The following is a 16,706-nucleotide window of genomic DNA, read 5'->3' as shown; positions in this document are numbered from 1 at the left end:
TCTTGTTATCTTCAAGGTCATTTTTCTTTTGGTGTGACACGAGGAAAAATGACCTTGAAGACAAAAAAATTTAGGTTATGTTTAGTGATAATTTCAGCTTGATTAAAGTCAAAATTTGTTTTCGACAGCAGAGTAAAATAGAAAAAAAATGTTTAGAATTTGATCAAAAAAATATTCAGGTAAAATTAGTTTAATTGCGAAGTTTAGAATTATGTTTAAAAATTATTTTTAAATTAGCCTTTAAAAATTAATAGGTAATACATTACACAAGTGTAAATTATGTTAATTTTAATAACCTAGTTTAATTGAGTATTGTGCAATCAAATTTTAAAATTCTATGTACATTGATCATTTCAATGGAAATTATTAAAATTTTTCAACTGTATCAATAAAATAATAAAAGAAAATTATTTATATGGAAAAATCTAATTTTCAGTTTAAAAGTATCAATATTTCTAATAATTCTTATTAACAAGGAAAATTTGTTTCTATTCTTATAACTAATATAAAATATATTTTACTTCAACTTCTAACTTACAGTAACAATATTCTACATAAATTATATTCGCATATTATAGAGTGAAATAAATAATATATCAGGTATGGAATTTTTAATTAAAAAAATTATTTATAATTTTTAAAAAATTGATATATTATATTAAGAACATATTTTTCTAAAATTTTAACAGTCTCTATTAAGCGAAAGTCGCAGATTCAAAGAACTGCGCATTTAATTATGAACATCTAATTTTTTTTTATTTTTTCTGTATGCGACTATTCTCTTTTATCAGCCTATGTGGCTATAGACAGGTGTAAATAAATAAATTAAAATAAATTATAATTTATTTAAAACGCCAGATTTTGGATTTCATAGTATTATAAATGTTGAATATGGTTTAGGCCAAATAATAATCTAAAGTAATTTTCTGACAAAAATTTTTTTATCCAAAAAATATGTTTATTTTTTTAACGTTTCGATGATAGCAAACAATCCTTTTCAAGAAATTACAAAAATCTATAATTAATTATCTTTGTAATTTATAATAAAATTATATCATTTTAATCCCACAAAATGCGATCAATTTTTTTTTTAATTTTGATAAATAAAAGTTTTCTAAAAAATGATATAATTATTTTTAATTAAATATTTAATTAAATATAAAAACATTTAATTTAATAAACGTCATCAATTTTTGCCAATAAGATATAATTTCATAATGGCCATTTTGCCCAGGGTAATGAATGTCGAAAATGTTCCACTTCACATAAGCTACATTGAACACTCTCCACTTAGGGTACGGTCACACTATCTCATGCAGGCACTATGCATGCATGCAAAAACATTTGTCTGGTCACACTTCAACGAAATCTAGTGAAAATTTAGTAACTTTCTGCTAATTTTCCAAAAATTTCGGTTGTAACTAGAAAGTTACTAAACATTCACTAGATTTCGTTGAAGTGTGAACGGCCAAATGTTTCTACATGCATGGACAGTGCATGCATGAGATAGTGTGACCGTACCCTTAATATAATTTGCCAATAACACAACCCTCGTGTATAATTTTTCGAGTTTCATCACCCTGTGCAAAATGGCCAGTAAATAAATGTTACAGTTCTATTCTAAAAACTGATTATCTTATTGTGGAAAAAGTGTTCACTATAAAAACTAAAATTATTTCTTTAAATAAAAGTTTTCAATATAAATAGATGATTTTATTTTAATCAAAATTATGTAGTAAAAAAACTTGTTCATACGAAAAAATTATATTCAGCAAAAATGAACGTAAAAAATTCTAATTAAAATATAACTAAAATTAAACTTAGGAATTACAAAATTATTAACCATTGAATTTAGTTAATTAAAAATACTTGTTTTATTTTGCAGATATTTGGACTATATACAGCTTCCATAACTTATTATTATAGACAAAAAAAATCAATCAATTATAAACAGAAAATTTTAAATTCGAGAATGACTATATTAATACCTCCAAATCCACTGCAAGCAGTACAGTTTATTCCAATTTTCAGTTACCTAAATATACTAAGTGACTTTTTATTCATTGAAAATTACTTGGCAGAAGTTGATCAAACTAAAAAAATTCCGATTGTTAATGCACTTTATAAATATTTAGGAGACCATGATAATAATGAATCAATGAAAGTTAAATTAATTAGATCTTTATTAAAAAGAAGTGATCTTTATGGTGAAAAAAGCAATGAAGAGCCTGATGTCATTTTCGTTAATGCTATGTTTGACTATATCATTAGTTCTCTTGTATTTGAAAAATATGGTAATATTTATGGTTTCTTAACTGAAGTCTTTCGCATTGCAGAAAATTTAGAAATTGATTACATATTAAATTTAACAAGAAAACATCTTCAAGATGCATTATTTGAAAATGAATATGGTGATAGATCAATTTTGAGTTCATTATCAGTAAAAAGAATATATAACGATATAATATTGGCCCTATTTCCTCGACCAACGAAAAATTTTACTTTATCTTCTCTTGATTATATTTATGCACAAGCTGGTTTAATGTTTCTTCGACTTGGTACACCAAATACTGTCTATTATAGGGATTTGAAACACAGTAATTTAATAAAATTGGATCATGATAAACAGTTTGACGAATATTTAATAGCTGGACATTTAAGTGAAAAATTACTTTTAATTAATGAGAAGAAAAATTTTCATTTGTTGAAATTTTTTGCTCTGCCTGCTCTTTCTAATTATATTTTTAATAATAAGTATTTATACGCATATGATTATGTCGCAAATCTTATTTCTGAAGCACGATTTTGGCGTTTGGCTTTTAAGGATTTATTTCGATATACATTTAATGTTATTAAAAAGACAAAAAATAAATTAAATAATGACAATAATTTTAATTTGCATACAGCGTTTTCTACATTTCTAAGTCGTTCTACATCAGCGAAAATTTTAATAGATCATTATTGTACTAACATAAGTACAGATAGTAATACTTTACTTGTTGCATATTTAAATAGTCCTGATACATTTCAATGTAAATTTGGAGAAAATTTACCTAATTTAAATAATTTGTACATGGATCAAGTTGAAGAAATTGTTAAATTATATAAAATACGTGATTTACAATTAGTTAAAACGGCTTTTGGAGAATCTCTTATTGAATATATTGAACAAACTGAAGTTACTATAAAATTGCTATATCCTCATAGTAATATAGCACAAAATGATTCTTCCAATTCAAAACGATTACCATTTGACTTGTTACAAATTTCATATCCCAACCAAACATTCAATTATTATGCTTTAGTACGGGAAAATCATAATTTAATATTATTGAATAATGCTATGAATCCTCAACTTTTTGAAGAAAAAATTGGTTTAAATGTTGACTATCTAAAACTTGTGGTATCTATAATTTTAAAGACACCTAAGCAGGACGTTAATAAATTTATGGAAAACTTAATGGAATATAAAACTGAAAAATTAAAACAATATTTACATCATTTAGATACTTATAAAGAAAATGAAGAATCGTGGAAAATTGAATGGTGGAAAGAATTTGGATTAAATTTAGTGCCATATTATCCTTGTTTATTCGATAAATTTGGTGAAAATTTTGAAAAAGATATTTGTCCAGTATCTAATATAAAATTTTTCAACAAATATCATGAAGAAATAACTTTAAATATGATAGACATAAATACACAAAATCTTCTTTCTTTGTTAGGCACAACTATCGGATCATTATTTCTAGAAATTGTATGCCAAGAAACAGCACATGACTTTATAATATTGCAAAAAGAATATACAAGAAATAATTCTAATACATTACAAGAAGAATATAGAATCTCATTAATAAATGCTTTAAATAGACATGATGAAATATTTAATGTTATTTCATTACACATTGAAGATCCTGCATTTGCATTTAATTTTATAACTAAAGACGATATAAATTTACTTGAAAAAATAATTAATGCTTTAGAAGAAAAAACTAATTTTAACTTAACATTTATTAAAAATACAATTTATGTGATGAAAACAATAAACTCTAATCCTATTAGAAACATTTTAAATGGAAAAATTCCAATTTACGTAAATATTGTAAATAATGAAACTTATACTGGATATGGTTATAAATTTACGTTTTTATCGGAAAATTTAAGAGAAAGGGCATATTTGAGAACTGATTATGAATTTAGAAATAAAAAATTAACTTTACTAATTGATGAATTTTCTGAAAATGGGAAAAAATATATTAGAATAAATAGTGAAACTCTTAGACCTGAATTCAATTCTATTATGTATGAATTTAATAATCAAGTTCGAAGTAAAGCCAATAATGTCTCTTTTTCTGGAATAACAATGTATCACGATGATGAAAATTGTGAGAATAGTACATATTTATTATATTCCAGATATATTCATGTTTGCTTAAGACACTGGAGTTTAAATACTAAACTTGATTTTGTGAATAGTTTTGTTGAATATGTACAAGTTCGTACAAATCATACTGAGGAACAAATTTATGCAACATTAAATAAATACATATTTCCTGATAATACAACATTGAAGTGGTTTTCTGATAATTGGATAGTAAACAGAAGAATAGAAGAACCAAGTTGGGGTAAAAATTTTCTAATAAACAATCCTCAGCTATTTAATAAATTAAGATACGATACTCGTCTTGAAAATCATCGGATCTACGACAGTGATGGTATATTTAGAATCAACGCCCTTTACACATACAGAGAAAGACATATAATTGAAAAAGGAACATCAATTGAAAATATAATTAAAAATTATCACGATCAGAAAGCATATTTTTCAGCAACATTTGAAGATTATTATGCTATTCGAAATTACGCTACAACAGGATATAAAAGAATAAATTCGAATACAAATGAAGCAAAACTAATGAAACTTGCTTTATATAATTTAGCAATAAGACAATCTGGCGAGGAATTTGAATTAAGACTTTTTAGAGTTGAATCCAAATCAATTTATGGTGAAAATAATTTGTTTCTTAATAAAACTATAACTCTGCAAAAATTTACATTAGCTTCTACTGATCTAGAATCTGCAAAAAGATTTTTTGTTCATCCAGAGGATGGATTTATAAATGTTGTTTATGAAATGGTATTTGATGGACCTTATATAAGGGGGAAAATAGATCAACTTTATGAAAGAAAGGAGAAGAAGGCTATTCTCTTACCTGGTAGTGAATTTCTTCTAACAAATATCAGAACAGAAGGGATTGAAGGATTGGGCACTGTATTAAAATTAAAGTTGCAGTATAAACACGATACTATGGATAAATATACATGGTATAAAAAAATTATGGCAGAGAGAGAGAAAATCAAGTTCTGATGTTTTGACTATTTTTCAATAACATTATCCGATTATCCTAATTATTTTCATACTATATTGTAATAATAAATAAAATATTTTTAATATTAACTTTCATGTTATTTCTATTTTTTCTTAAAAATCTCAACTCTCCAGCAATTGGTTATGATTATAAATTTAATTTCATGGGACGCATGAATAAGCTCTAAACCAAATTTTTCAGATTTTTATGATTTGATAGAAATTCTTTAGAATATTAATTTTTGCAGAATATTTATTTGTTGGAATATTAATGTTTTAGAAAATGCAAATGATCGAAAAGCAATTTAAAGTTTCCGTTGAATTATATCTGTCAAATTGATATTCAATCAATTTAATTTTCTAAAATATTAATATTCCAACAAATAAATATTCTGCAAAATTAATATTCTAAAGAATTTCTATCAAATCATATATAGGTCTGAAAAATTTAGTTTAGAGCTTATTCATGCGTCCAAATTTCATTTTCTTATATAAAATTTTTCAATTTTTACAAAGAAACTTAAAAAAAATCACATTTTAAACAAAATTTATAATTAAAAAATATACTTATTTATTAAAGAATAAAACATGGGAATATTTTAATATTAATTTTAAAAAACAACTACACAAATTATAGGGATTTTATTGCCAACTATTTAAACAATATTTACATTAATTTTGGTATAACACAATACACATAAGCGTGAAGAAGAGATTTAAATAAAATGAATAATTTACAGATTTTTTTGCAATTAGCATATTTAATTTTAAATACATAATTATCATAAATGATTTATTCTTTTTTGCTTTGTTATGTTAATTTTAAAAAAAAGGAATTAAAATTTTTCCCTTAAAATTTCAACGATTGGGTCAGTTACCTAAAAAAAAATAAGAAACGTCTGCTAAAACTATTATTTATTTTGGAAATTCTTTTTGTGAACTATGTAAATAATTGTATGTTGATAAAAATTTGTACAATGAGTAATAATTAGATACAAACATAAAAGTCACTATATATTTGATAAATATTGTAAGTAGTATATAATGTTAAAATTTGTCTTCTCAGAGTAAGTTAATTCAAAGAAATTTTCATTAGCGAAAAACAAAAGGTAATATAAAATTTTGAATTCTTTTTTTTTTAATTTTCACATTAAAAAAATTATTACTCGAGTGATTCAAAATATAGAAGAAAACTTTGTGTTCTAAAGACCTAATCATTTTTGCAATAAACAATGATTTACATCTGTATTTTAATTTACGCATTTCTTGCACCAACATTCACATTTGAGGTAAATTTTCGTTTTTAACATTAATATAAACATTACAATAAACTATATTATTATTATTATTCTTATTGTTATTATTATTGTTGTTATAATAATTATTATTGTATATGTAAGATAAAAATATTTATTATGGATTTAAAGAATAAAAAAACTTTTCTAGGTTCATCAAAATTTTGATGATTATTTCTTGAAACAGTCTCATACATCTGATAAAGGTACAATATGTTTATTTTATAAAAATTATAATTTAAAAATATACTTTTGATTATTAATAATAAATATTTTTAAAAAACCACTACGTACGATCAATAACAAAATCGAAAAATCTTTTATAATTTTTACAGCTTAAAATTTATAAAGACCTAAAATTATTCATATGTTTTTTAATTCCTTAGTATCTGATTATGAAGTAATATCTGTTGAACATTCTATTCACAAAAGAAGTACTAATCAAATTTCAATTAAATTAAAAAATGAAAATGGCACTGAACGAGAGTTAATTTTGCAATCCGTAGAAGATTTTTTTACTACTAAAGAAACAAATGTATGGACAGCTCGAAAATATGGAAATAAATTTAAATATACCCCTCAAAAAGAAGTAAGTAAATAATTAATTTTATAATATAATTATTTTGAATAAAAATAGTGTAAAATGAAGATTTTACCACATAAAATTTTTGTTATGTCTTATTTTAATAAATACTCCAGGTTATGGAGAAAGTGAATATTACATTTTATCAAGATGAAAAAACACAGTCTACAATAACTCATACTGTAAATAAAAGAGGAATTTCAGAATTCGTAAGTATTTTATGAGTATTTATAAACAGTGTTACTATACGGTATAATAAAATTATAGAATTAGGAATTTTATTTCAAATTATTTGATTTTAAATTATTTTATAAAATTTTTGCTAGAATGGAGTTATTGATTCTGATAAAGTGATTCGTCCATTAAATAATTACATTCGTAAACGTCGTAATGTTTTATCAGATGTAATTTATAAATCTGAGAATATAGACAGCACTAAGAATTATCATGTAGTTTATAAACGAGTCTCCACTGCTCATTTTAAAGAATTTAATAATTATGATCATATATTGAAAAAATCTAATCATAGAATGAAAAGGTCAATTTTAAATGCACCAAATACAGTTTATCCGGAAATTTTAGTCTATGTTGATAAAACACTTTTTGAGTAAGTTTTTACACTTTAATTTAATATTTTAAATAAATATATATATTTATTCCATTTTTTTACTAGTAGGAATTAACTTTTTACTTTTTTGTATATAGATCCTTCAACAATGATATTGTCAAAACTGTAGCTTATACCCTAACTTTTTGGAATGGTGTAGATCTTTATTTTAGAGATTTAAAAAATCCATCAGTGCGTCTAAGTATTGCTGGAATTGTTTTGTGTCAGGTAAAATTTAGTTCGATAATTCTCTAAAAGAATTAACAACATAAAATAGCTAATATAATAATAAGGAATTATTTAACAATGTTTTCACAAAAGTTTTTTTAAAATATTATATTTTATATGAATTCTTTAGAAGTATTGTTATAAATTCTGAATTCTATACTAAAATTTTAAAATTACAATTGAGACTTTGGATTTTAAAATGAGATTGAAATTAACGTCACAAGTTTTAATTGTATTAAAAATTTTGAAATCAAATTTTAACAGTTGATTCTTATCATCGGAATTTGATATTAAAAAAATTTCAAAATATTCAATTCCACCAAAATTTGTGACGTAAATTCGCTTTTTTAATATCCGGAGCATCAATTAATACAAGATTATAAATTACACATTTTATTTGCAATTAAAGGATCAATTTAAAATGAATAATCCATTTATAATAACGGAGTCCTACATGGCGTTATTTCAACAGTTTATGTATATGGAAAATAAATTTAAATTGGGAGAAAATTACGATATTGCAGTCTTATTAGGTGCAAATCCAAAAGTATATGAAAAAAACGGGGAAATATTAGGTCGGTATTAAATATTTTTTAATCTGTTAAAATAATAAATAAATTTAAAATAAAACGTATTAAGTCAAAAAAAATTTCAAGGTCTAGCAACAGCTAAAGGAGTTTGTCAAACCAATCATCAATTTTATATGACTACATCCACAGCGATAATTATGGATGATGTTAATTTTATGGGTATTTCAAGTGCTGCACATGAATTTGGTCATTTGTAAGATTCGTCAAATTAAAATATAAATGTTATTTATTAAATAAGTTAATGATAAATTAATTTTGTGTTTGTAAAAATTCACAAAAATTTAATTAATAATAATAATTTGCATTACTATTTTATTTAACAAGATTCGGAGCTCCTCATGACGGTAGTAGAGCGGATTTTCGTAATAATATACCAGGGGCAGAATCATGTCCTTTTAACGAAGGTTTCATTATGAGCTATAAAACAAATAACAAAAATCGATATTTCTTTTCTCAATGTTCCAAGGATATTATTTCCAGTTACCTAAGGTTTATACTATTTAATATATATATATATATATATTTTATTTGATATATTTAAAATTTTAGAGAAATTAATTGAAATTCCAGAGGGGTTACTTCGTTATATATATTGAATAATGTGGTTTAAACTTATTTTCAGTCAAGACGTTACTAAATGTCTTCGTAATAATCCGGCTATTAATAGAACTGATAAACAAATCTTAAGAATATTGCCTGGTAAATATAAGACAGTTGATGAACAATGCCAAAGTAAAGGATACAGCAAAGCATATAGTGTAGGTTTTAAAAACACATTTATTTTATGTGAAATCAGATTTTAAAAATTCAAAATGGCGGATCCAATATGGCGGACGAGAAAATAGAAAATCAATTTGTATACTTGAAACTTGTTACTCGAGGGGTTTTAAGGGTCGCCAAATACGAATATGAAGTCAGATTTTAAAAATTCGAATTAATTTTTCATTTCTTCTGTTCGATATGTTGGATCCGCCATTTTGAATTTTTTAAATCTTACTTGAAATAAAAAAAAATAATTTATAGTAAATAATATAAAAGATTGACATTTTAATTAAGGTGGATGAAAATATTTGTACAAATATAAGATGTCACGCAAAGTTTCTTTTTTTCTCATATTCAAAGGAGATACAAGCGGCACTTGAAGGAACCTCCTGCGGTTTGGGAAAAGTGAGTAATTTTTTAATCAATCTTCTCAATAATAATAATAATAATTCATATGCAATAAATGTTTTAACAAAAAAATTTGTTCCAAATTTTAGATTTGCTTGAGGGGAGAGTGTGTAAAATTAGACTTAGACGAAATTGAGGCGACTTCTATTGCAAATACTTTATTCTATAATGTTTCTAATTAAATATTGTCTTCGAACATTTTAAAATTTGTAAAAAAAATTCTATAAATAAACAAATTTACACCACTACTTTATCTAGTTATCTATTTCACTTTAATAATTTAAATTTAAGTTGGTCAAAATTGGAGGTGGTGTCACCCCTTAATTTAATTTAAATCCAATTTAATAAAGAAATGAAAACTAAATTTTTATAAATTTTTTTTATATTTTCATAAATTATATTACACAAGAATAGAGAGAGAGAGAGAGAGAGAGAGAGAGAGAGAGAGAGAGAGAGAGAGAGAGAGAGAGAGAGAGAGAGAGAGAGAGAGAGAGAGAGAGAGAGAGAGAGAGAGAGAGAGAGAGAGAGAGAGAGAGAGAGAGAGAGAGAGAGAGAGAGAGAGAGAGAGAGAGAGGGGGGGGGGGGGGTAAATGTTTCGCTTTTTTTCAAATAAAAAAAATGGAAATTTCCAATCTTATCCCATTTTATTCAGTATGTGATTAAAAAGATTATTATACTTAATAATTTTATAATAATTTAAGTATATAATCTATGCCAATGTAAAAGAAGGTCGGGGACAAGGCAGTGCGTAATTATATTTTATTAGTTTAGGCCAATAATAATCTAAAGTAATTTTCTTAAATTTTTTTATCCAAAAAATATGTTTATTTTTTTGACGTTTCGATGATAGCCAACATCCTTTTCAAGAAATTACAAAAATCTATAATTAATTTTCTTTGTTATTTATAATAAATTATATAATTTTAATCCCACAAAATGCGAACATTTTTTTTTTAATTTTGATAAAAAAAGTTTTCTAAAAAATGATATAATTATTTTTAATTAAATAATTAATTAAATATAAAAAAAATTTTAATTGAAAGTTAAATCTCTAAATATTTCAAAAAATAAATATACATGGTATAAAAAAATCATGTTAGAAATAGATAAAATCGAGTTCTGATATAAAAATATTTTCTAAATACTTTTTTTTGTCAACCTTTTTATTTTTTGAAATTTTATCATCATTATTTTTCAATAAAACTATCTGATTATCATAATTATTTTTATACTATAAATATTGGAATAATAAATAAAATATTTTTAATGTTAATGTTATTTCTAATTTTCCTTAAAAATCTTATGTATTTTAACTCTCCAGCAATTGGTTATAATTAGTATATTTAAAAATTTAATTTCATTCTCCTATAGGAAATTTTTAAATTTTCACAATTTTTGGAAAAATCACATTTTAATCATAATTTATAATTAATAAATATACTTATTTATTAAAGAATATAACATGGGGATATTTTAATATTAATTTTAAAAAACAACTACACGAATTATAGGGATTTTATTGCCAACTATTTAAACAATATTTACATGAATTTTGGTATAACAACACACATACATGTGAAGAAGAGATTTAGATAAAGTGAATAATTTACAGATTTCTTCTTGGGTCAGTTACCTTAAAAAAAATAAGAAACGTGTGCTAAAACTATTGTTTATTAAAATTTTTTTTTTGAACTATGTAATTATTTGTACGCTGATAAGAATTTGTGAGATAAGTAAAAATTAAATACAAACATTTAAAATCACTATATATTTGATACATTTTGTAAGCAGTATATAATGTTAAAATTTGTCTTCTCAGAGTAATTTAATCTAAAGAAATTTTCATTAACGGAAAACGGAAGGTAATTTAAAATTTTGACTTTTTTTTTTAATTTTCACATTAAACAAAAAAAATTATTACTTGAGTGATTCATAATATAATAGACAACTTTGTGTTCTAAAGACCTAATCATTTTTGCAATAAACAATGATTTACATCTGTATTTTAATTTACGCATTTCTTGCACCAACATTCACATTTGAGGTAAATTTTCGTTTTTAAAATTAATATAAACATTACAATAAACTTTATTATTATTGTTATTATAATTATTATTAAATTTTTTATTTTTATAATAATTATTATTATTATGTATGTAAGATAAAAATATTCATTATGGATTCAAAGAATAAAAAAACTTTTCTAGGTTCATCAAAATTTTGATGATTATTTCTTGAAACAGTCTCATACATCTGATAAAGGTACAATATGTTTATTTTATAAAAATTATAATTTAAAAATATACTTTTGATTATTAATAATAAATATTTTTAAAAAACCACTACGTACTATCAATAACAAAATCGAAAAATCTTTTATAATTTTTACAGCTTAAAATTTATAAAGACCCAAAATTATTCATATTTTTTTTAATTCCTTAGTATCTGATTATGAAGTAATTTCTGTTGAACATTCTATTCACAAAAGAAGTACTAATGAAATTTCAATTAAATTAAAAAATAAAAATGGCACTGAACGCGAGTTAATTTTGCAATCCGTAGAAGATTTTTTTACTACTAAAGATACAAATGTATGGACAGCTCAAAGATATGGAAATATATTTAATTATACTCTGCAAAAAGATGTAAGTAAATAATTAATTTTAGAATATAATTATTTTGAATAAAAATAGTGTCCTTACTATTCAATTTAGTAAGCCTTAGTTGTTTTTTAAAATAATTTAAAATAAGTAATTAATGAAGATTTTACCACATAAAATTTTTGTTATGTCTTATTTTAATAAATGCTCCAGGTTATGGAGAAAGTGAATATTACATTTTATCAAGATGAAAAAACACAGTCTACAATAACTCATACTGTAAATAAAAGAGGAATTTCAGAATTCGTAAGTATTTTATGAGTATTTATAAATAGTGTTACTATACGGTATAATAAAATTATAGAATTAGGAATTTTATTTCAAATTATTTGATTTTAAATTATTTTTTAAAATTTTTGCTAGAATGGAGTTATTGATTCTGATAAAGTGATTCGTCCATTAAATAATTACATTCGTAAACGTCGTAATGTTTTATCAGATGCAATTTATAAATCTGAGAATATGGACAGCACTAAGAATTATCATGTAGTTTATAAACGAGTCTCCACTCCTCATTTTAAAGAAATTAATAATTATGATCATATATTGAAAAAATCTAATCATAGAATGAAAAGATCAATTTTAAATGCACCAAATACAGTTTATCCGGAAATTTTAGTCTATGTTGATAAAACACTTTTTGAGTAAGTTTTTACACTTTAATTTAATATTATAAATTAATAAATATTTATTCAATTTTCTACTAGTAGGAATTAACATTTTCTATTTTGTATATAGATCCTTCAATAATGATATTGTTAAAACTGTGGCTTATACCCTAACTTTTTGGAATGGTGTAGATCTTTATTTTAGAGATTTAAAAAATCCATCAATACGTCTAAGCATTGCTGGAATTGTTTTGTGTCAGGTAAAATTTAGTTTGATAATTCTCTTAACGAATTAAAAAAAAACAAAAAAAAATTGACAAAGTATAGGTTATAATATCAAACAAAAATATATTTCTTTAAAAATTTCTTTTTGAGTAAATATTATTAAAAATGAAGACGGTGTGATATTACTGAAATGAATGCAATATATAAAATTGAGTTTAATTACAGATTATATTGAGAATGATAATCGTGGATTGTTGAAACGTTTATTTTTGATATATGTAGGGGAATAGTGTCAGGGTTGGACACAGTTTTAGTTTTTTGTTTATAAATATTTTGTTTAGATAAATTCAATCAATTGTGGTATATGGGTGGAAAGATCTACAAAAGAGGAATACTTTTGCTGTGGACCGTAAATTGATTGGTTCAAAATTAAAAAAGTTATAAACATTTTAAAAAAAAATCTAGTCAGGGTTGGACACTTTTTGAAAATCGAAACGCATTATTGGTAAAAACGTAAAATAACATTTGTAATGGTTTTTATTCTTATTTTTTCATGTTTATCTTTACTTTTTGTTTACAAATTGTAAAGCTTCATGGGTTTAAAAAAGGAATGAACTCAAATTACAAAAAATAACGCTTTATTGTTCAAAATAACTCAATGAAATGATGAACAAAATTTATACAATTTAAGTATTATTTTTCTAATATCTTTGGCACAATTTTGCACTGAAATATCAATAAAATAAAATTGATTTATAAATTGTGTCAAATTCATAATTAATATGGGTGTCCAATCCTAACTGTATAAAGTGTCCAACCCTAACTAGAAGCATCATTTTCGAATTGTGCTAACCATAACCAGACATGTGTCGCGATTCGATTTTTCACTTTTTTTCTTCTTAAATTATTTACCCCACAATACATTCAATAAGCTTACCTTGCCGAATTCTTGCTTTTTTTACACATTTTTTAGGTTTATTCATAAGTCAAACAAAACTTTTTTTGTCTATTCGATTGCACCGAAATCATATAGGAGACGCTACTTTTGATTCTCCAAAAATGTAATGCCATAAAAAGTTAGGTTACACTACTAGAAGATTCGACACGTACGCACACAGGTGGCGCTAGTGTTCTTATTTAAAAAAAGCCAAGTGTCCAACCCTGACACTATTCCCCTATATATATATAAATCACATTAAATATAATATTTTTAAAAAACTGTTATGAAACATAATGTTAAATAATTACTTATTATTTTATTAGCTATTTTATGATGTTAATTCTCTAAATTAATCTTTTAATATTTATTTTCATGTCGACTTATAATTTAAATTTTTTTTTCCAAGACACGAAAATAAACATTAAAAGATTAATTTAGAGAATTAACATCATAAAATAGCTAATAAAACAATAAGGAATTATTATTTAACATTATGTTTCATAAAAGTTTTTTAAAAATATTATATTTTATATGAATTCTTTAGAAGTATTGTTATAAATTCTGAATTCTATACTAAAATTTTAAAATTACAATTGAGGCTTTGGATTTTAAAATGAGATTGAAATTAACGTCACAAGTTTTAATTGTATTAAAAATTTTGAATTCAAATTTTAACAGTTGATTCTTATCTTTGGAATTTGATATTAAAAAAATTTCAAAATTTTCAATTCCACCAAAATTTGTGTCGTGAATTCACCTCTTTTTAAGATCCGGAGCATCAATTAATACAAGATTATAAATTACACATTTTATTTGCATTTAAAGGATCAATTTAAAACGAGTAATCCATTTACAATAACGGAGTCATACATGATGTTGTTTCAACACTTTATGTATATGGAAGATAAATTCAAATTGGGAGAAAATTACGATATTGCAGTATTATTAGGTGCAAATCCGGAAGCATATAAAAATAAAGAGGAAACATTAGGTCGGTATTAAATATTTTTTAATCTGTTAAAATAATAAATTAATTTAGAATAAAACGTATTAAGTCAAAAAAAATTTCAAGGTATAGCAACAATTAAAGGAGTTTGTCAAACTAATCATCAATTTTATATGACTACATCCACAGCGATAATTATGGATGATGTTAATTTTATGGGTATTTCAAGTGCTGCACATGAATTTGGTCATTTGTAAGATTCGTCAAATTAAAATATAAATGTTATTTATTAAATAAGTTAATGATAAATTAATTTTGTGTTTGTAAAAATTCACAAAAATTTAATTAATAATAATAATTTGCATTACTATTTTATTTAACAAGATTCGGAGCTCCTCATGACGGTAGTAGAGCGGATTTTCGTAATAATATACCAGGGGCAGAATCATGTCCTTTTAACGAAGGTTTCATTATGAGCTATAAAACAAATAACAAAAATCGATATTTCTTTTCTCAATGTTCCAAGGATATTATTTCCAGTTACTTAAGGTTTATACTATTTAATATATATATATATATATATATTTTATTTGATATATTTAAAATTTTAGAGAAATTAATTGAAATTCCAGAGGGGTTACTTCGTTATATATATTGAATAATGTGGTTTAAACTTATTTTCAGTCAAGACGTTACTAAATGTCTTCGTAATAATCCGGCTATTAATAGAACTGATAAACAAATCTTAAGAATATTGCCTGGTAAATATAAGACAGTTGATGAACAATGCCAAAGTAAAGGATACAGCAAAGCATATAGTGTAGGTTTTAAAAACACATTTATTTTATGTGAAATCAGATTTTAAAAATTCAAAATGGCGGATCCAATATGGCGGACGAGAAAATAGAAAATCAATTTGTATACTTGAAACTTGTTACTCGAGGGGTTTTAAGGGTCGCCAAATACGAATATGAAGTCAGATTTTAAAAATTCGAATTAATTTTTCATTTCTTCTGTTCGATATGTTGGATCCGCCATTTTGAATTTTTTAAATCTTACTTGAAATAAAAAAAAATAATTTATAGTAAATAATATAAAAGATTGACATTTTAATTAAGGTGGATGAAAATATTTGTACAAATATAAGATGTCACGCAAAGTTTCTTTTTTTCTCATATTCAAAGGAGATACAAGCGGCACTTGAAGGAACCTCCTGCGGTTTGGGAAAAGTGAGTAATTTTTTAATCAATCTTCTCAATAATAATAATAATAATTCATATGCAATAAATGTTTTAACAAAAAAATTTGTTCCAAATTTTAGATTTGCTTGAGGGGAGAGTGTGTAAAATTAGACTTAGACGAAATTGAGGCGACTTCTATTGCAAATACTTTATTCTATAATGTTTCTAATTAAATATTGTCTTCGAACATTTTAAAATTTGTAAAAAAAAATTCTATAAATAAACAAATTTACACCACTACTTTA

General features: G+C 23.6%; 2 protein-coding genes across 5 annotated transcripts; both read left to right on the top strand.

Annotated features, from left to right (window-relative positions):
- Window positions 1–461: 461 nt before the first annotated feature.
- On the top strand, window positions 462–5,458 carry LOC127286791 (uncharacterized). The gene is made up of 2 exons (XM_051313374.1): window positions 462–600; window positions 1,886–5,458. Exon 2 carries the CDS (start codon window positions 1,973–1,975, stop codon window positions 5,366–5,368), a length of 3,396 nt encoding a protein of 1,131 aa, XP_051169331.1. The 5' UTR covers window positions 462–600; window positions 1,886–1,972; the 3' UTR covers window positions 5,369–5,458.
- A 962-nt stretch (window positions 5,459–6,420) lies between these two features.
- LOC127286790 (venom metalloproteinase 3-like) lies at window positions 6,421–16,701 on the top strand. Of its 4 annotated transcripts, none has more exons than XM_051313371.1 (12): window positions 6,421–6,657; window positions 6,815–6,869; window positions 7,050–7,252; window positions 7,363–7,455; window positions 7,573–7,853; window positions 7,952–8,081; window positions 8,491–8,656; window positions 8,738–8,864; window positions 8,996–9,160; window positions 9,294–9,429; window positions 9,728–9,838; window positions 9,931–10,089. In XM_051313371.1, exons 1-12 carry the CDS (start codon window positions 6,601–6,603, stop codon window positions 10,021–10,023), a joined length of 1,617 nt encoding a protein of 538 aa, XP_051169328.1. In that variant the 5' UTR covers window positions 6,421–6,600; the 3' UTR covers window positions 10,024–10,089. The 4 variants fall into 4 exon arrangements, with proteins under 4 accessions (XP_051169328.1, XP_051169327.1, XP_051169326.1 ...); XM_051313370.1 differs by lacking the exons at window positions 6,815–6,869; window positions 7,050–7,252; window positions 7,363–7,455; ... (6 more) ...; window positions 9,728–9,838; window positions 9,931–10,089 and adding exons at window positions 12,049–12,103; window positions 12,284–12,486; window positions 12,655–12,747; ... (6 more) ...; window positions 16,339–16,449; window positions 16,542–16,701 and having other exon boundaries at window positions 6,444–6,657; XM_051313369.1 differs by lacking the exons at window positions 6,421–6,657; window positions 6,815–6,869; window positions 7,050–7,252; ... (7 more) ...; window positions 9,728–9,838; window positions 9,931–10,089 and adding exons at window positions 11,644–11,885; window positions 12,049–12,103; window positions 12,284–12,486; ... (7 more) ...; window positions 16,339–16,449; window positions 16,542–16,701.
- The last annotated feature ends 5 nt before the right edge of the window (window positions 16,702–16,706 follow it).

The sequence above is a fragment of the Leptopilina boulardi genome, unplaced genomic scaffold, assembly GCF_019393585.1.
Source record: "Leptopilina boulardi isolate dan_hultmark-lab unplaced genomic scaffold, ZJU_Lbou_2.1 LbouV2_362, whole genome shotgun sequence".
Lineage (NCBI taxonomy): Eukaryota > Metazoa > Arthropoda > Insecta > Hymenoptera > Figitidae > Leptopilina > Leptopilina boulardi.
Note: the sequence above shows the minus strand (reverse complement) of the source record. Positions and strands in the feature narration are given on the sequence as shown.